Source organism: Lissotriton helveticus, chromosome 3_1 (genome assembly GCF_964261635.1).
Source record: "Lissotriton helveticus chromosome 3_1, aLisHel1.1, whole genome shotgun sequence".
Taxonomy (NCBI): Eukaryota; Metazoa; Chordata; class Amphibia; order Caudata; family Salamandridae; genus Lissotriton; species Lissotriton helveticus.
In genome coordinates, this window is record NC_136061.1 from 1799586543 (window position 1) to 1799608444 (window position 21902).

At 40.7% G+C, this 21902-nt stretch overlaps 1 protein-coding gene across 1 annotated transcript in view; it reads left to right on the forward strand.

The window, feature by feature from the left end:
• The window catches only part of LOC144823827 (uromodulin-like), a 442286-nt gene that overhangs the window by 154664 nt on the left and 265720 nt on the right, over positions 1 to 21902 (forward strand). The window contains exon 4 of the mRNA XM_078682688.1: positions 13630 to 13731. Within this exon, the coding sequence (XP_078538814.1) occupies positions 13630 to 13731 (102 nt within the window). The remainder of the gene's footprint in view (positions 1 to 13629; positions 13732 to 21902) is intronic.

Below are 21902 nucleotides of genomic sequence, written 5' to 3' on the forward strand. Positions count from 1 at the left end.
TTGCAAGTTCACACAACAATGTTGCAATTGAACTCTGAACTCTCAGTGCACCTGCGTATCCACTGCAATCTTTCATTTAATGATTTTTTATTGACCATTCAAAATACATCTTTCAAAGAACTCATCCATGCACCCTAACTTTCTGTTTTCAGCAATCAAAATCCACCAATCACTGTTACTGCTTCATTAACACAGAAACTCCACAGTTTTTTTCATTTTAAACTCTCATTTTTTCAACTGCCATTTCATTGCCACACTTCATCTGACTGCAGCAGAACCTTCTCTCACCATGTTTTCTGTCTGGATTGTTGGACATAGTTATATCCACTGGGCTCACAGGTATGCTAAGAACAGAAATTTACCTAACCTCAATTTACAAGATGTGGAAATTAAGTGGTTTGGCCACAGAGGATTAAAATGTCACCAATTGATACCATTGGTGAAAACCTTTATGCATTTGCCAAAACCTGACCTGTTAATTGTGCACTGTGGAGGTAATGATTTGGGCACTTTGACTGGGGTAGGTCTGGAAATGCTTTTAAAGGACACCTTTGAGCAATTGATGGCACTTTTTCCTCAAACTGCCTTGGTATATTCAGATATATGCCAAAGACAGAAATGGAGGTGGTCAAACCAATTTTGTCCACAAATTGAGAAGTCGAGGAAGCATGTAAACAAATCTGTTTCAGCTTACATGAGAGACCATGGAATGGGCTCCATGTACAACAATAACTTGCGTTACTACATGCAAGATATCTACAGAGGAGATGGAGTTCACTTCTCAGATGAGGGCAACAGAATTTTCATTCTGAATTTAAGACTGTGCATTGGTACCTACTTATAAGTACCTAAATGTACCATAAACCCAAAAGCTCTTCTCAGAGCTACCCTACATCTGATCACTCACAATTATTATTTTACTCTAACATTTTTCACTAATTTTCAAAAAAGTACGCTCCCTGGGGCGCTACCCGGTACGCGAACCGGGAGCTAACCTTGATACATTTTTTAAAAAATGTTTTTTTTTTGCACATATGTGCCTCCTCAGGCACCCTCAGAAAACCTAGGGGGTCAAGATAAGTCTACCGTGCCCCCTTCTACCCATTCTGAACATTATTTGCCATCCATCTTGTATCTTAATTCGACCGAAACACAAAATGGTGGACTCCCGTAACGCTTAAGGTTCGCGAACCGGGGCGCTCAACAGTTCGCGTACCGGGTCGCTCCCTGGGAAGCGCACCATCAAAAAAGGTGGGAAAGTAATTTACAGAAAAGCCACTGGAGACAATTTCACCAAATATAGATTAGCTCATACTACATACCAATCCCTACCATTTTCACAAATTTGATTGGAATTCCATTTAACCATTTAGCCTGTAGACCTCTCTAAATACCCTGAGGTAAATTACTTCTCAAAACACATCTGAAGTGTTGGAATTGACAACCAATGAAAATGTTACTTTCATTTTCTACTTTTTTTACCTGACATTTGATTGGTTATGTACCTGAATATATATAAAGAAAGAGAGAGAAACACAGCCATTTTGACTACTACTTCCTGAATTACATTGCAAGATCATTTTCACTCACAACTTAAACTTGTTTTTAGAAGGTGAGATATTATTTTATAAATTTGAAAACATTTTCAGATAGTTATATACTATCCCTCTGTAAGAGTTAGACATTGAGAAAGGCTTCTTTATTATAATTATGGATTGATTTAGGTTTCTGTGGTATAATTATGAATTTACTTAGGCTTCTTCACAGGCACTTTTTAATAGTACTACTTCACGCCTGAAACCATACAGTGCCCATAGATTACTTCTCTGTTATAAACTCACAAATACCTGTCTGAACTTAAACCCAACAGTGTCCTATCACTACTGATATATTTATTTTTTATGCAAATTACAGCAATAAAATGGAAGGTGAGCAGAATGTTTCCTTCGAAATTGTTCTGGACAGCAACAATGAACAAGTTATGGAACCCATTGATGACTTAGAATTCATGGATGAGTCACGGGACTATGAATTACTTCAATGTGTAGAATCTGTCGATCATTTACTCCATTATGATGACGGTCAAATGTGGGAACTTATGTTCACTCAACAAGAGAACATATCGGACAGTCAAATGCTAGACGTTCTATTAAATTTTGAAAAACAATCTGAAAAATAAAATTGTATGTAAAATAAAAAAATTGTTTGAGTCTTTAATCATTTTTATATGTAATTCATAAACTAGTTAAATGTTAGAAATGTTATTAAATTTTGAAACACAATCACAATAATAAATAATTGCTTAAAAAATAAAAAAATTAAAAAATAATCAACAAAACCAACAATCAATTAACATACAGTATTTGAAAAGTCTATCATTCATTTTTCATTATAGTACGCTGCCCAGAACGCTTCGCGGTTCGCGGACCGGGCGCTACCCACGCAAAAAAACAAAAAAAAATTATTTTTTTTTTGCCCCGCGGGGCCCTTTTAAAGCCTCCACATTAAACCTAGGGGGTCAGGGAGGATATACTATGCCCCCTTATGGTCATTTGCCCCTTTGTTTTGGCCTCCTCTTGTCTCTCAATCCTACCGAGAGACAAGATGGCGGCCGCTGCGGACTGTTTAGAATGTTGACAGACACCGGAGAGCCAATCAGCTTCGCTACGCGAAGTTCCGGTACGCGTAAAGTCCGCGAACCGGAGCGCTGCCCGGTCCGCTGTTACAGATATATATCTTTTTTTGAACATTAATTTCTCAAAATCCACTGAAGCACATATATTGAGACCTAGCAAAGGCACATCGGGCTACCAGTCCCTACAATTTTGCCAAGTTTCGTGGAAATCCATTCAGCCGTTCGGGCTAAAAGTGAGGCCAACCGCCCTATGGAAAACTCAATGTTAAAAACACGTTTTGGGACCCCCCTTTTTTCTCGGCCCCCCCTTGACAAACCCCCCCCAAATTTCCAGGGGCTGCTCAGAAACAAAATGTTCCATTTTCCAGAACATTTCAGCCAATTCCGTCCACAAACGCCAAAGTTATTAGACATAGAATTTTCAAAAATCCCATAGGGAAAAAATCCTAACTATATATACCTACTGGCGACCGCCAGTAGGTAATATATATATATATATATATATTGCATATTCGTTACCCTCAAGACGACGCGCCCGTAGTCCAGAGCCATCACTCCAAAGGAAAAACGGAAGACCCAGATGCAGTGAATTACTTTATTTCTTAGCACGCCACGGCAGCATATATATATATATATATAAAAAAAATTATACTTCACAGTTTATTAAAACACATACAGTAAAACCAATTATAACCAATGTGGTTTGTGCTCACTAAATCATTCCACAATAAGAAACATTAAAATATTTGCATAACAAATAACGGGATAGATACAGATGAAAGGAAAAGTTAATTCCTATTTGTAAAAAAGGAGATACAAAAATGAGATCAATTTAGCTTTTCATCAAAATTGTGGTCCCTCAATGCTTAAAGGATTTCTCCTTATATTTGAGCATCGACGCGTTTCGGTGTGCGCTTATGAAAAAGTCAACACCTTCTTCAGGAAAACAATACAACCATCCCATAAAATCTGCAATTAAAAATTACACATGGTGAGCATCAATTACTGTATTACAAAAACCACATGTGAGAACAATTATTTACTATGTTTTTTAGCAGAGCCTCCTGATTAACATAAAACATATAGAAATACATCTTTACTACATAGACAGGAAAATAATTTATAAACACCTCATAACATTCATACAAAAACATAATAATACTATTTATAGTGCAATATTTTAACAGTACTATATTGAGTCCAAATGGTGCAGTAAGCATTTCTTACGCTTATCTGATATATATCACAAACTGCCTCATATTGAGTCAGGACTAATTCCTATTGATCAGTATATAGGAAGGGCAGGAAACATAGAGGTCAAATAAGCATCAGTACTTCTACCCCAAATAGAGTTTATTTAGTAATAGCATTTCACACAATTAATCGATCATTAATTACATGCATATGACCAGACAACATATTAATATTTGCAGTGTTGTCAACATGTAGGGATAAGGCCCTATTTCATAATAGTGGACCCTTTTCAGTCGAGGCATATTTAGTCAGAGCATTGCTTTGACACTTATTTCAAGGATTTATGTTGGAGAAGGAACTGTCTTATGTTAACTTATAAAGGCAAAAGATCCTATATATTATTCACTCCTGCAAGCGCTAAAACGCATCACCTATTAAACACTAACCTTTCAACAAGCTGTGATACTGTCATTAGATTGCAGCAATAAAAAGCTTCATAGCTTCGTCACATAGAGTATACTTGACGAACTTCTAAAAAGCGAACTTTGCGTTTATGCTAGAGAAAAATACCAATTTAGGCTAAGAATACAAATAAAAATAAAAATAATAAGAAATAGAGCACTGCTCCCTTTGGTTAGTGGGTCCCTCTCTCTTTTATTAGAGATAAACTCTATTTAAGACATTGCACACAGGGATATTACTTCATTCAGCGCTTGGCTTCCGATGAAACCATAATTACTTTTTCTACCTATCTAAGACTGGTAACTAAGATCAGGAAGTCCCAGGGGAGTAGTGGGAACACTGTCCCCGGGCACTGCTTTGACCAACATCCTACAACATTATGATACTGTAGATCTGTGTTGGTTTACTTGGGAGTTCTGTTTTGCAGATATCACAATGCCTGTGGGAAGAGTTTCAGCACTGGTAGGGTCCTATCTAAATTTTGAAAATGATAATATTATACATTTTCCACAGACTTGAGCCCCATATGAGGTGAATGTTTACACTGACTGTTATTTCTTGTATCGCATCACCATCACTTTAGTTAGAGTCCCCTAATTGCCCTTTCTGTCCCTAAAAACATCACGGGGGTGAAGTCCTTTGTATTTCTTCCTAATTTGAGGTGCGAGAATCAAGATACTGTCCTTCGGGATGTGGTCTTGATAATATGTCCGCTAACTTTGATCAAGCACGGTACCTGCTTTTTGAGGAGTTACCACATGCTGTGTGCTGGTCTATTCATGTTCCCCCCAAGTTCACTTTAGATCTCTCAGAGGTGATAATTAGGTAGATAGGCCCGATATCGTCCCCTTAGTTGAAGTGTTTGCTCTCCTTCCTCTCCAATTGAATCTACGTTAATCATTTAATACTACCCTGGGATACTGTGCACTGGGGAATGTCAAGGCTTGATAGTGCTTTTTAAGAATGGCTAATATTAGGTATTGTCAAAGACACTTTTAGATATTACAGACATTTCAATGTTTTTTTTCTCATTGTACTTTTATGGTCTATTTGCTCAGATCGAATACAATTTATTCTGATACTGATTTTGGCTCAGCATGGGGGTTAGGGAAGTTTCAATATCCAGACGGGGCTCATATAGGTCAGCACTCTGTGGTGGCGCCCCTGTCATTTCACCTGGCTGGGAGCCTCAATGTTCACTGTCCATCTGTAGACTTCACTAACGGCCTCTACGGCTCCTTAGTTATGAAGCTGTCTACAACTTCTTGCCGTTGGGCAAGGTCCGCATCCTTCATGTGGCAGGGCATTCAATGTCAGTGGTATGCATCATCATACTTAGTTGATGTGTGGTGAGATGTCGTGTGTAGGTAATTGAAGTGGGTGTATTAAAACCCGAAGTTCCTGGAAACAGTGCAACATATATTTCCTACTTGTATGGAGGACGTAATTTCTACGCCTTGTAATTCTCATTGCCCTATTTAACATTTCCTACAAACTTATTTATACATGTATGAATAATTGTCTCTGTACAATGCGTGTGTGATGTATAGTGCTCCTACACCCTCCATTTGTATGGATAGCGCTATAAAACAAATGAAATGCATGTGTAAGAGAGGCTATGGAGATATGAGGGTCACTATTGAAATGTGGTGGTGTGGGAATCCATGGAGAAGAAGGTCATGGGCGCAGGGCAGAAAACAAAATTGTTGCAGTTGTGCCACCAGCGAAAAGCCTGCCAAGCATGCAACATACATTGCACTGTACAAGCCGCCAGTGAATCATTTGTCCACATCCTTGATAGTGACACAGTCACTCAATGCCAATAGAAAAAAAAATTATAAAGCCATCATTACAACTCTGATCCTTTTAACTCAGCCCCTGGTCCTTCCTCAGTCACCAACAGTCTTCCAGGTGGCACTAGTGGAGCAGTGATGGCAGCTCCTTATGTAGGGCTTAGGGTAAGGCAAGACATCTCTGGTCCTGCCCCTATCTTTGTACTGTATAGGAACAACAAAGCTAAAATTAAAGAGTGCCCATGCGTGGCACTTGTTGCATCCCAATGTAATGGGAGCAAACTACAAATAACATGGTGGAAGGTGGAAATATAAGCAGCTGAGATATAAGTGGGCAGACCAATAGGTTGTTGATAAGTGACATTGGAACTGAAGTACAATAGTCGTAAAGTCCAGTTGTATACCTTTCTAACAGTTTTCCATTGTGCTGCCAAATTGCCAGTCTGAAAAAACAGAGAAAAAATGATCCAGTCATTCATGTCATAAAGACTGAAGATGCTCCCTTTAAGAGACAAAAAATTGCATTCAAAGTCCATGCCAAGGCAAATGGCATATGCAGGCTCACAGTGGGAAGGTACACCGGTTACTGCATCTATCACCCGCAGGTCACTTTCTTACTAGTATATGGTTTCCTAACAGGTAGAAATAAGGCCCATAATCTCCATTCTAAGTCCTGTGGGCCTGATTCACAAAGTTATGTTTACATTTTTGTGTAAGTTTACTATTTTTTGCTATTTGCAATTTCTGGTTTAATAGTAAGTTTACGACTGTGGAGACTCCACAGTCGGGAAGAAGAACTCTGCACTTAAATAGATAGGCCTGGCACCCCTTTTTATGTGCAGAAAAGATAAAAAGTTAGGCATGTCTTTATCTAAAGTTGTGAATAGGGCCCTGTGCGTCTCTGGTACTGATTAGTTTGTGTTTACTCTGTAGAGTGTGAGCGCTTCAGTCAGTTAGAAGTCCAGGAGCCATTTAAGGAGGTTTCAAGCTCTCTCTTGTAGTCCTTTCCAGACAGGGAACGTTGATTCCGGTGCCACTGCTCTGAAACCAGTTTGAATCTGTTAGCTCAGTTTGTCTATCCGTTCTGAAGGCAGTTTTCAGGTGATGTTTCCACAGCAGGCTATGGTGAGGACGTTTCCAGGCAGAAAACTTAAAAATTAACACAATGTGAAGTAAGTTCTCACATCTGACTGCCATCAGTGTCCTACGGGTACATGCATCATTCATACATTTTGCATTTCTTAATTTGCGAAAATTACCGAATCGCAAATTAAGAATTGCAAAATGCTATGCATAATTTTTTTTCGGTATTTATTTGTGATTCGGTAAAAATCGCAATTTTTACCGAATCGCAAATAAATACCGAATTCCTAACTGCTTTTTCGCAAATCCCATTGATTCCTATGGGCCGAAAGGCCCATAGGAGTCAATGGGAAGGCATTTACGAATTCGCAATTTGTTGATGCATTCCAAGGGTGCAGGGGGGGTCCAAAGGACCCCCCCTGCACCCCTGAAATGTATTTGAAAGTGCATGTTTCAAACACACATGTCCTAAGGACATGTGTGTCTGTAACATGACAGTGTAAAAAATGCATTTTTTTGCATTTTGAAAGATTTTCGCAAATTAACACGAGGGTCAACCTCGTGTTAATTTGCACTTCCAATTTCAAAATTCGCATTTTTTTTAAAATTGATGCATTGCATTTAAGGAATCGCACAAATGCGATTCCTTAAATGCATTCGCATTTTTAAGAAATGCAAAAAAATGTGAATATTGAAAAAGTGTTTGATGCATCCCAAAAACGTATTTAGGAAGTGCAAACGGCCGAATTTACCGATTCGCACCGTTTGCACTTCCTAAATAGGTTGATGCATGTGCCCCTTGGAGTAGTACCTCTAGAAGAGAGAAAAGGCATGCGCTGACAGGTTCAGCCTGCACTACTATAAACCAGTGGAGGCCGCCACAAAAAAAGTGGTAGGGATGGGGAATCTGAGAGAGGTGGGGTTTGCTAATTATATATTTTTTTTAATGAAAACTTACCTGCAGCTACCAGCCGCCTCCCACGTCGTGCCTCGGTCTTCCTGACCCAGAAGACACTGGCACTACATCACAGACTTCCTGTGCAATACCTGCGCTGCTCAAATTTCATGAGAACAGCGCAGGGATTGGCCTGACTAGGCTGCAAAGATGCTCCGCTCAGGTCACGGATTCTGTGGGGTTTCTGTTGACCGGTTGTTCAATACAGCCAGGTTGGCGAAACCTAACTGTGCATGAGTGTTTGGCCAGCCTGAGACGGCTTAGAAGTGCACATAGCACTCCTCCTCCCTCCTCCCAGGGTCCAGCTTGCCCCTCCCTCCTGCAAGCTGGCTCAGCCAGCAACTGAAAAAAAAAATGATGAAATTCTATTGTTTTATTTTTCAGGTGCTGGCTCTAAGCCAGTGGGGTGAGGCTCCACCGCCATTACGGAGGAGCAGCCCCTGCTATAAAGGAAGCTATTTTTTCATGCTCCCTGCACCCTCCATCTCTTCTAATGGAATCCAGTGGACAAGAGGATTAGTCTGGCAGGACAATGCAAAACGGACAGACAGGTTAGCCAGGGTCCATCTTGTTCTATACTTTACCAGTGAATCTTATTTTTCTCATACCACACAGTTGCATGCTATGCAGATCCATAATGTAAGTCATCTGTTACTCCTTATGCACATACAATATGCTCAGGTTGTCAGCAAACGGGCCTTGTGTTGGACCTTTAGTGGAGGTTTGGAGGGCGTGGCTAGTAGGCTTCTTCCTCACTATTAGTGACAGGTCATGTCTGGTGCAAGGGAGTCAAAAATGACATGCTTACATTTGGAGTGCGAGTTGTGAAATGCATGGCTGATGTGCGAGTTATGGATCACGGCAGTAACCATAATTGAGAAATGTCATTGTTTTTTCTTTTTTGGGGTCCCTGAACCATAACGTACATTTTCTTTTCTTTTATTGAATTGATGTGTTTTTATAAAGCATTTCATTCACCTAACATAGACTAATTTGGTAGAGTACACGTGATATGGCTGTGCGCAGCATAACTCAGCAGTTGACTTTGTTCTTTGGCCTGGCAGTCGCATTGGCCTGCCGCAGGCAGACAACCTGCACGAATGAGCTGCACAAAAGCAATAATAACAAGAGTAAGCTAAATATACCAAGCATCTGACACATTTTGTGCACAGTAATCAAATAACACTAAAGTTAGACGGAAATGGAAAACACCTTTTTAGTCATCACACTCTATTTATGATTTAACCCTTCTCAGCTCGACCAACACCTTTTTAAAATCCTATTAGCTCAAAACTATTGGAAACTCTATGACACTCTAGTCCCTGCATGCCACTTCACAATACTCTATGCCACTCCATTCTATGATATTCCACACCACTTTTCTCCACTCTGTGCCACTCTTCTCTAAATCAATGTACTCCACTCTATGCCACAACACTCCACTCTACTCATCTCCGACTATGCTACTCCACTTTACGACACTCCATGCCACTTTACTCTACGACACTCTACTCTACGACACTCTCCTTCACTCTGTGTCCTTCCAAACTCCTCCGCTCCATTCTACTCTACTCCCTTCACGACAATCCACAACACTCTACACCACTCCACGACACTCCTGTCCTCTCCACTATACTATACTCTGCTCTATGCCATTCTACTTTATGCCACTCTACACCACTAACAGTTAGCAAGGCTTCATACCAGACACCTACATGGCTAAACCACTTTGACAAAGCCAATAGTTCTTGCATAAGGGAGAGCTATTGGCTTGCCAATGCTTGTTCCACAGGTGGACGATCTTTAATTAAGCGAGTCCTAATTAAGTCATGGGTGAAAACTCTCCCCTGCCTGGCACCCTGTACGAGCGAAAGGGAGACAAGAGACAAACATCCAGTGCTTAACTTGAGACTGTTGTTGCAGATAGGATCCACCGGCACTCATTTTTGGGGACCTGCACTTATTGTAACTTAGCAAACTTTGAACCAGAAAAGAGAAAGAAAAACACTAAAGAGGGAATTAAAGTGGAATAGGAAGACATAAAAACAGTGAGAAATAGAGAAAGCATGGTTGAAAAATAACTTATAATTTGATAGATAAAGAGCCAGGGAGAACCTGTTGGTAGATTTGAGAGACTGGAGATGGAATTAAGACTGCACAGCCTTGGAATTTGGTAACCCAACCTTTGATATCGCTGGCCTCGGGCTCCAAAAGTAAACTTTGAGCCCACAAACTTATTATTTTTTTTTTTACAAATTAAGCATGGCATGCATCTGCCCTGAAAGAACACAACTGGTCAAAGTTACCCTACCGTCCTTTCCTGAATGCGAGCTCTATACTTTTTATTTTATCCCAGAGATGATTGTTATTCATTGTCTACCTCATGGGACAGCCTCGTACCCTCCTAGACATTTCCATCCAGACATTTTTACTGTCACTTTTGGGAGAGAATGATGTTTCAGTGTAAAAAACATAAACACAAAAAGGCAAACACAATACATGAAACTATGTGGGAAAATGAGACTTACATTGCTTCCATTAGTTTGCCCAGGGAACCTGTATGCTATAGAGTTGGAAAAGAGCCCATTTGCTTCAGCCCAAGCCCAGCTCTTCTCTGAAAGATGCATTCTGCGTGTTTTGAGAACGTTGCTCTGGTATTTTCAAGAACTGCAGTGTTCAGTTTCCTCTCCTGTTAACTTTTCTTACACTTTCTTTTCTCCTTTCAGTCTTTCCTCTCAAGCCCCTCACTCTGCACAAATAATAAGTCCCCTAGCAAAAGCCCTTTGATCCTGACAATAGGAGACAAATGCTACTATTCATGGTGTCAATTCTGAATTCCCGCTCCAGACAACTTATAGATCAAGCTTCAACCAACATTGCTGCTCGATTGAGTCACCACCAACCTCCATCTGGAAGAGGGAGTCTTTGCAATGTGTGCTATGTATGTATGTATGTATTGAATATTCAAAACTCTCACTTTAGAGACATATGAGAACGTTTGGGATATTTTTTGGGGAAAAACAAAGTACCTACTACTATTACGATTATGTTCTTATTGTCTTGTCTTGAACACGTTTTTCTCATTCAGTGACGCTTGGTACAATGTAACAGCCCTTTAATTACAGCATGTTTTATGATAACATTCTAAGGTTGAACGTGTTGCCCAACCCAGCAGACTAGGAACTTCAAACACCAATAAGATGTATGAGTTATACTTGGTGACAGATTATAGGGCTTCTTGCATGCAAATGTTTTGTTATTAATGTATGTTTATTATGTATTCTGCCACTAGTATGGCCACTAGAATGGTCTTACAGTGTGGCTGGACTTTTAGCCTCTTTAAGAGCTGGTCTTGAGGATTCTGTCACAGACAGTAGTCTGGTTCTTTTTGGTTAAGTTGGGAAAGCAGTGGCATCGATGTGGTTAATTCACCGCTTTCGATTGTATGTTTGGTCACATGTGAATTGTATAAGGGATAAAGGCAGTGTGGGTAGTGAAACTCAGCTAGTGCTGTAAGTGCGCCCTGCTAATCACTGCACTCCCTGATATGGCAAACTGTGGGCATGCAATTACTTCAACACTCAGATTCTGGACAATAGCAGTGGTAGGCAGTGCTTTAATTGTGCCGGACACAGCCATATCCAAATGTACTGCTGTACATTATAAGTATATTGCAAATCATAGAGGAATTACATTACCATATAGAAGAACGAGACCGAACGCCGAGTTCTTTATAAGGTTATGGAACTCCGAGGTGACTTGTAATATCCTTATTATATGCTTCAGGGGGCACTTTATCCCATATAATACATTGTCACACCATCACCTTTCCCTCAAATCACTTAGGGGCATATGTAAGTAATTTTCCTTTTGCGATTCTCAAATTGCGATTTTTAGGGAATTGCAATTAGAGAATCGCAAAATGAAATGTAGGTAGGATTAGCAAATTTTATTACGAATCCCACCTATTCCTTTTTGCGAATCGCAAATTGCGATTCGCAAATAAGGAATACCTTCTCGTCATTCCTATGGGTTAGAAGGCCTATGGGAATGAGTGGGAAGACATTCTCAATTTGCGAATCGCAAATTGAGAATGCAATTTCAGGGTTGTAAGGGTGTCAATAGGACACCCTTTTGCACCCCCTGAAATTGACATGTGTGCACATGTGGCCCACATACATGCCCTAAGGGCATGTATGTGACCCACATGGCACTTTGAAAAATGCCAAAAAGTGAATTTTTCAAAGAAATCGCAAAATACCACCAACCTGAAGTTTGTGGTATTTTGCGATTCCTTAAGCCAAAAGTTGCACAACTTGGGTGCTTCTTACATTGCATTTCAGGAATCGCAATATGCGATTCCTTAAATGCAATAGCAAAATAAGGAATCGCAAATTTTGCAATTCCTTATATGTGGGTTTTTGTGTGCTACATAGCACACTGCCCTAATTGCGATCGCAAATGGTGAAATTCTGCGAATTTCAGCATTTGCGAACGCAATTAGGCTTCCTACATATGGCCCTTAAAGCCTTGTTGCGTAGCTCTTTCATATGAAAGGCACAGCATATTTGCAAACATGAAGAATGAAAATAGAACCTCTAGTGAAAGATTAAACACATTAAAAACCTGTTGAATATTTGTTGCAAAAAGATATTAGAAACAGTTCAAGTCTCTTTTAAAAAAAAACTGCAGTAGTTCAAAATGTGTAGAAACATGCAGAAGTATATTTATTAGTTATTTAAACTATAAGATCTTATTAGAGTCGAAAGTTTACATCTAAGGAGGCAGTGTTGGGTTGGTATTTTAGTCTGTTGTTTTTTAATAAAAGAAATTGCATCAATTGGGGTGTTGTTTTGTGTTTGGTGAGGTCAAAGTATAGGGGACCTCATAGCTAGTTCTGATTTATGGGCAATACCGTATCTAATGTTTCCTCTTGGACATTGTGCACTTCGTTGTGCAAGGTTGCAAGCACAACCACCCATCATCTCCCAGCTATGTGGGTCTGTGTGCAGGCACGAAGAATTGAGGTCCAATTTCAGGCCCTGGCCTATAACCTGTTCATCCTGATAAATTCAGCCAAAATAAAACTGTACAAAGCCAACAAACGTTCACACTGAATACACAAAAGCGCTGCTTTATGGAAGTGCCATGCCAGTTGGTTTATCAGTACATGGGTATTTGAGAAGGTTGGAAGTAGTTTAAGATTATCTTCTGATTATTTGTTGAAACTACTTAATGTGTTGCTTAGTGGTAATTGACTAAAAAGCCGTAACGTGAGATGATCTCATTTCATTACACAAACGCGAGGTTGTGTTTTCAAGCCTAGTGTTGGTGCGAAGACTAAAACAGATTTCTTTAAATTTGTATAACACAAGTGAGGGTGGACAGATGCGCCAATATCACTTAAAATGTGTTTTGGTGTTGTCTTTGGCATCGTTGATATTAAGGTTCCTTAATAATCCCAGAATGTACTCAAGCTTCACATCTATTGTTTTCTTTTATTCCAGAGGTGCTGAATTGTGAACCTGCTTGTATGGTTGATGAGATGTGCTATAACAATACAGGGATTGCGGAGTGCAGATGTAATACAACCATATATCTACATGCGAGTAAGTTTCAATTTCTCTCACTCTGCATTTCTTCTTTGAATATAATATTTTGATGAAATAATTTTAAAATGACATTTGTATTGTATGAAAGTTTGTATTGTCAACATTGAATAAGGCATTCGAACACTATTAGTCTACGAGTCCAATACAGTTTAAACCATTACATTTTCCCAATATGCATTTGCATTACGTATAAAGACACGTTCAGGGTCTGACAAGAGATAGCTTTAGCTCTCTGTCAACGCAACAATTATGGAACAGTCTGCCCCTGCAGATCCGTGCCCAACCTAACTACCTTATTTTTCGGAGGCAGATTAAAACATTACTCTTTCCTTAATTACGGCTCATAGTTCAGTGTGTACCCAGGCAATAGTGCGAGATGCCCATGGGTAACCAGGCACTTTAGAAATACTGTTTCATTCATTCATTCACCACTACACAACTCACAACATGCACATATGCTTGCAGTAATGTAGGATTTTGGTCAGCCCTCTTCAACCGTTGGTTTGGACGAACTCTATTTGGTGTTGGCTTACGAGCTCTCCTGTCCCTCATCTTTTGGCACAAGCCCATAGCATATTGCGGATGTTTATCGAAGTAGTAGTCCCTTTCCATCATTGACCCATGCTTTGACTAAGGCGAGCCTCCTTAGCCCAATAGCCCAGAGGGGCTGGATTGTCTTTGACTGTGCCACATATTTCTTGCTATTTTAACCACTGGACTCATCTGCTAGCCTCTACGTCACAGCACGAATGTCTGATCTGATCACTGCTTTATATTTCATAGTTACTCTCACGGAGTTGCTTTTTAGTGCCAGAATGTGTATGCAGGACTTGCAGACTCGCAGAGAGCGAATACAATGTTCGGCCCATTCGTTGCTTGAGGTATTTTGACTTTAAATATCCAATTTCTCTTCAATTCTGTGTCTGAATGCGTTCGCGTCAACCTGGTTGTGTGCTTACTATCACCTTTATGGTATGCTTTGTTTTGAAAAGATGAACAATCTTGGTTAAGGGCAACCTTTTGCTGGATAATGTTAACACTGAACATGTGTACGTGTATGTGATCAGTTTGGTTCTAGGACATCTCACTGCATGAAACTCCCAAGTGAGTTTTGTGTGGTGAGTACGCAGTTCCATTAGTCCATCTCCTTCCCTACCTCTTTTACCGTTTTTAGGTTTCACCTGCACAACGCTTGCGTTGAGCTTCCCTTGGTTTCCATTTGTTTGTATGATTGTCACTCTGTTTTCCTTTTTTCGGTTGATTTTAGCATGCTATTTCCTGTGTGTATGTCTTTCTCTTTGTGTGTTTTCTTATCAGTGGAGCTTGAACCAAGTACTCCCTTTGAAATTTTCCTCCTCCTTTTATGGCGCTACTTTTTTCTTTCGCCTCAAGTGTGTTTGTCGACCGCATGTTTTATATTTTTTTCTGGCACGCCCCCTGTCCTCCTCCGGCATAAATGTCCCATGCCTGCACGATTATGCTTTGAAGATTGTAAAAGGCATGCAGTAAAAGCAGGATATCAACAAATTCTGCAGCTTAGATTTCGCGCATCGCCACATAAATCTAGATTAATGCTACACTTAGAATGAGGAGTTTAGTCCTTCAGCTTCGGCGCTGTATAAAGCAAGTCTTGCCATTCATTCATTTGTTCGCGCATTCAATGAGGATGGGGAGACTCCTCTTCTTGGCTAAAATTGAATGTTTTAAAAACTGCACATCAAATGTATTGCAGCTGAAAACTCTGCACTCCTCGGCATAGAGAAAGCACTTCGGAGTAGGAGAACACACTTTGTATAACTGAGAGATGAGCAGAACAAGACAATAAAGAATGAACTTAAAAACCAGAGAAGAGCCTTCATTTCAGACCGAAAACAATCACAGGATATAAGGAAATTCTGCATGGGGAGGCGGGAGGGAGGGATATGGAAGGAGGAAGTGTTTACCTGCTAGAAATCTCTCCTTAACAAGGATTTTCACTCAAACCACAGTCTCTGCCCTAATCAGTATTACTCCTTCTGCTCAAAATGCACATCCTGCTGGGCTTTGCCAGCAACAGTTTTACCCCGTTGAAACAGGGGCAAATCATGGAGGTAAATGCTGCAAATGTCCTCCTCCGAGTGTGGTAAAACATGCACAGTTAGTATATTACCCCCCTATTGATGCTCTGAAACTCGGCTAGTGCTGTAATTGCAACCTGCTAACCACTGCACTCCCTTATATGGCAGACTCTGGATGTGCAATTACTACAACATTCAGGGATTCTGGACTATAGCAGTGGTAGGCAGTGCTTCAATTGTGCTGGACACAGCCATGTCCAAATGCAGCAACTAGCACCACACGTTGAAGTATATACATTTGAACTACACAGTGGTATGTAAGAAAGAGCATTCATAAAGTGATCCTACACATTACAGATAGTACACTTGACGGTCAAATCCTGATTCATCTAAGTATTCAATTTTTGCCATATTGTGTTATGTCTTGACTGTCTGAAACAACTGACCCGAACAATAAACAAAAAACAATAATGATCAAACTGTATCTATGGAACAGAAAGCAACAGGATCCAAGCAATTGGATATTAAATGAGAAGTTTTGTGGAGAGGGGAAACCAAGCAGCAAAACATAGAGCGACTTAAGTCAAAAAGGCACCCCAAACCTCACTGAAAACTTCCATTAGGTCATTCAGTTTGTAAATCACACTCTCATGGAATGCCTATCTGCCACGACCTTCGTTCGTTCCTCCACAGTCAGTGGTGCTGTGGACTTCCAGTGGCTCAGGATACAGATTGTTGGCACTGCCAGAGAGGAGTCGAGCCAGTATTTCTAATGAGAGGAGACGCCATCCACATTATGTGTTGCACGCAGGAGTGCCAGGTCCAGTGATGGGTGTAAGTGCACTTGAAGAACATCCCAGACTGCTTCCCAATAGGACTGGATTGTTGGGCATCCTCATAATAAATAAATTGTGATAATGGGACAGGTATCAGTAGCATGCCGAAAATGTAGTTGAAACGAGGGGCAGCCACCATTTTTATCATTTGGACTCTACCCCATAGGAAGATCTGTAAATGCTAACATTTCTGCAATAGGTTAATGAGAACTTGGATATTGCTTGTCACCATAGGATGAGGGTTGGCCTGAATCGAAATGCCCAGATAATTCATTCCTGTCAGCATCCATCTGAACTGTATGTTATTCGGACTATGTATCATTGTGACCGATGTCAAGGGAAGAGCTTCACTTTTGGATCATTTGAGCCGGTAACTGCTAAAGGTCGAGAAACAATTGACAATCTCCATCACTGCAGGGATGGAAACATGAGGAGAGGCTAGGGTCAGCAGCATGTCATCTACATAAAGCGTCAACTTGAGGTCACCTACTGGTGTTGGTATTCCATCCACGACAGGTGCCCTGCGGATGGCTACTGCCAGGGGTTCTAAAGCCAGTATAAAGAGCAGGCTGGAGAGTAGGATCACCTGTCTGGTTCCTCTGACAATATTGAAGGGAGGTGAGCCAAAGCTGTTGCAGCTAATCAATGTAATTGCAGTATGATATAGCCATTGGGGCCTTCTAAGGAAAGTCAATCTTATGCCCATTCTCTCCAGAATCCTGTGCAGGTAGCACTACTTCTCATGATCACCTTCTCAGCATCAAGGGAAAAGTCTATCTGTGCGTTGTTTACATTTCTAGCAGTCAAAAGAAGATGGGCTCGAATCCGTAGATGATTGCGCAAGATCTTTCTGTAACAAATCCCACTTGATTGTTGTGGACCGAGGACAGGATGTATTTTTAAAGTCTATTAGCCAAAAATGTGGCTGGGACCTTCACATTCGAGTTACTAAGGGAGATGGGACTGTAATTCTCGCAGTTCAATTGATCTCTACCCAGTTTCGTGTTCAGCAATATTGGCACCTGTGAGGTGGCTTCTCGGAACAGTTTCCCCAGCAATGGGGCTGAGTGTTTGGCCATGATCTTGTAAAATTCTATTGGGAATCTGTCTACTCCTGGCGTCTTATCAGTAGACATAGCTTTAATTGCCACCCCTAATTTCTACATATGTGAATTCTCTGTCAATGTCTGTCTGGCTGTCTTGTGCAAGACAGAAAATAGGAAGGTCCCAAAAAATTGAAGAACCTGATTAACATCAATCGAGGCTTTCGAGGTGTAGAGAATAGTATAGTAATCAACAAATTCCACAACAAAGTCTCTTGGATGACTAATAAGCCTGCCTTTGCTGCCTTGCAGCACTGTTACAATGGATTGTGTAGACCATTGCTTCAATTGGAAGGCGAGTAGTCTGTTTGCTTTTTCTCCTTGTCATAATGACAACTCCAGATGCTCAGGAGGATCTTTTCAGCGGCAGACATAAGTGGTGAGTTGAGTCTGCATGTTTGACCATGAGTATATGAACAATCGCTGGTGTAGGTGCACTGGAATGTGCAAGTCAGATCTATAATTTCTCCCTCTGGGTCAACTTTACATTGCTGATTTTGTTTCCTGGCCGTTGGTGAGTCCCAAATTGCAAGGCCCCCCACATAAGCCTTAACTGCAGCCCACAGGACTTGTTGGGAGGATGCAGATCCTGTGTTGTGTTCCCCATAGTACTGAAGGTAACCGTACAGTGTCTGTTTTCCTCATGGAGTTTTATATCTGAGTGTCCATTCTCCAGAATCTGTCCTGAGGGGTTTGTAGTTGTAAATCCAGTTCTAAAAAATCGGTTGAAAAATATTGCACTCCTATGGAGCAGGAGGACACCTTTGGGAGGATGGAGGTACTGAGCAAGAAGTAGTCAATGCAGTCTTACATATTATGAGGTCATGAGAAGAAAGTGTAGTTCCTGCCTGTATTGTGGGTGACTCTCCAGAAGTCCACTAGTCGTGTCTTGTCTAGGATCCATGAGACCGGATCAGTCCAATATGGCTTCTGGGCCGAGGTTCCAGTCCCCTCCCACTATGAGCGCTTGATCACCAATTGCTTTCAAAAGTCTATTGAGTTTGGAGAAGAAGTCCTTTTTCTCCTTGTTGGTGCATAGAAAGAGCCCACCACACACATTTGAGATTGGAGCGTGACACATGCAAATAGAAAATGACCCAGTGGATCAATCCAAGTATTGCACACCATTGCTGCAAAGTGTTTATGTAAGAGAATGCCCACACTTCCCATAAGGTAGTGATGAGGAAGCAGATTGCGGTAAAGGGGGTGGGGGTAGTGTCAGCAGCAGTGATCATCTTTCCTCCCCAGTCTCTCTTTAACCTGTCTGTTTCCACAATGTACATGTGTGTTTCCTGTATAAGCGCAATGTCTGATTTTGTAGAAACTAGACATGTTTACATATTCTTGCATTGGACATGGTCAGAGATGCTGTGTACACTGAGGGACCACACAGATAAGAGTTTAATCATGTGACTTGCCATTTTCCCTCATCAATGGAGACCATAGGGTACTGGATTAGATCAAGGGGGAAAGCAAGTGGTGAATGGGCTGGCACCCAGTGGAGAGGGACAGAGATAGACACTGGTACTATACCAGTAGGCAGAAGGCACTGACATAGTTGGTAAGAGATGGCAGGTAAGACATCTAGGGCTTGAAGGAGGACCTTGATTTATCTCTCTCTTTGACAGTACCTTTTTTGGTTTGGGCAGCAAATATTCTGGTGAGTGTCTGGAGCCTGTTACTTCCTGATGCATCTAATTGCTTTGTGTGCAGGCAGTGTCCTGAGTGTGAGTAGGTCCTTCAGTATTATCTATGGGGAAGGACAGCACTCTTTTCTTCATTTTGTGGTCAAGCATGTCCAGAATGTCCTCCAGGAGTTGATGATCTGAGAACTCTCTGGTTGATCCATCAATGGTCAAAATCATTGTAGCTGGTTCTAAGAATGCGTAACAAACCTGTTCTGCTTCAAGATAGGGTGACTCAAAATGAACTTTCTATATAACACATGTGTATCAAATGAAAAGTCTGCAAACAAAGCTTGAGAGCCCCCTTTGAAGGCGAAGTGGCAGTGTTGTCATGATAAGCATAGGATCTGCCTTGTTTGTGCATGGAGCAGGAGACACATTATGTTCTGCCGGGGCAGTTCAATGTGCCTGGTTGGTGCTTTCTCATCCTGTACACCCTTTCGAATTCCAAGGGTACCAGAAGCTCTGCGTTTCTAAAGCAAAGGAGGAAGTGTTTCTGAAAAGCCCTGGACATCATGGCCTTTCTTAATTTCTGGCAGACCACTCAAACTGGCATTATTTTGCCTACTTCGGTCTTCCAGATCTGTCACCTTTAGTTGGAAAGTCCACAACGCCTGTCTACAGTCAGGAGTATTGTATGATATATATTCCGGAGCGGAAATCCTTGCATCTTTTATGTTAAATAATAATGTAAATTTGTACTATATACTTCTTTCAAAAGGTAGAACAAAATATTATAAAAATGCTGCAGCACAATTTTAAAACTCTAAAGACTGGAAATAAATTAAATTACATTTATTTTTCTGAAGTTCAAATTAAAAATGAGTCCCCACCTAACAAAAAACTAAAAATGTGCATTAATACTTATGAAAAGTAGTGTATAGAATTATTTTAAGTAATGTAATCCTTTTCAATAAAATGAATAATTTAATTTTTACAATTAAAATAGGTTATTAAAATAGTTTATAATTAACTAAAAACTATATACTATTTGAATATTTTGAACATTAGTTTGTATTTATTTTTAAGTATTTGAAATAATTTAATTCAATATTATTTCCTTTTGGGTTTTATTTTAAGCCCCTACCTCCATTATTTTCTAAGTGGGGGTATTGCAGTACCATTGGTTGTGCATGTGTCGTGCTGAACTTACTATTGTCTTGTCTTTAGTAGTAAATTACACTCTGAGTTTGTGAATACCAAAAAGTAATAAACTTCCTCAAAAGTGAAAACTTACTGAGCAGCCACTGCAGGAGTGTACTAATGCCCACCCTGCATCCCTTTCAAGAAGCACAAGGACCCAAGATTTCACATAAATTCTTAGTTAACAGGTTGTTTTTTTGCAGTTTTATATAGTGCGAACTCGATCCGATGGTATCTGAGTGCCTTTAAATGAGCACCAGTTGCATTACATAAGAACCTATTCATTTTTGGTAGGCACGGGGAGATTAAGTAATTTGCACAGAAACACAGGATGTTGAGCCGTCGCGGAGACTCGAACCCGGTTCCAGAGTTAAAAAGTTGGCAGCTCTGGTTACGCCACATCCTCAGTTTAAATTTATTTTTATAGGGTCCGTACCCTGCAAACCAGTGCTAGTCTCGGTCATTTGCAATTAATAGTGAAAATAACCACATTTCCTACGAGGCATTTAGTTTTCACTTTGAAGAACCTCACAAAAAGAGTATGCGTTTGGACATATTTTCTAAAAGGGAAGGGAGGGCTTAGTTGGCACGCAACTGTAACACGGGTGCACTGCCAACCTCTTTGCGTGCAGGCAGCTCACAAAACCGTGCATCACTTTCGAGGAGCACAGATGGGTCCATGATTTCACATAACTTCCTGATCTACACACCAACACAGCCAATGTTTTTTGTACTTTTAAATAGCACAAACACAACTCGAAGGCATTGGAGCGCTTTCTAATGAGCACGGTTACATCACATAAGGTCACTTTCTTTTTTTTCTTTGGGGTGGGGGTAGATTTGTGGGGTACGGAGAGTTGTAAGTGATTTGCACAAAACCAGAGGACGCCAAGACTCTAACCTGGTTAGCCAGTCCCAAAGCCGGCAGGGAAGGGGAGGGGGAGGGGGCGCCGGAGGGGCGGGTAGATATATTCCTTTTTAGTTAAAAGTGTTTTTTGGGCTGTTCTATATAGTGCAAACTCGACCCTAAGGTATCGGACTGACTTTAAATGAGCACCAGTTGCATTACATAAGAACCTATTCATTTTTGGTAGGCACGGGGAGATTAAGTAATTTGCACAAAAACACAGGATGTTGAGCCGTTGCCGAGACTTGAACCCGGTTCCTGAGTTTCGACGTTGGCTGCTCTCATTGTGCCACATCCTTAGTTTAAAGTCATTTATATAGGGCCCGTACCCCGCACACCAGTGCTAGACTGGGTCATTTGCAATTAATGGTGAAAATGACTGCGTTGTTTCTACAAGGTATTTAGTTTTCACTTTGGACAACCTCACGAAAAGAGCG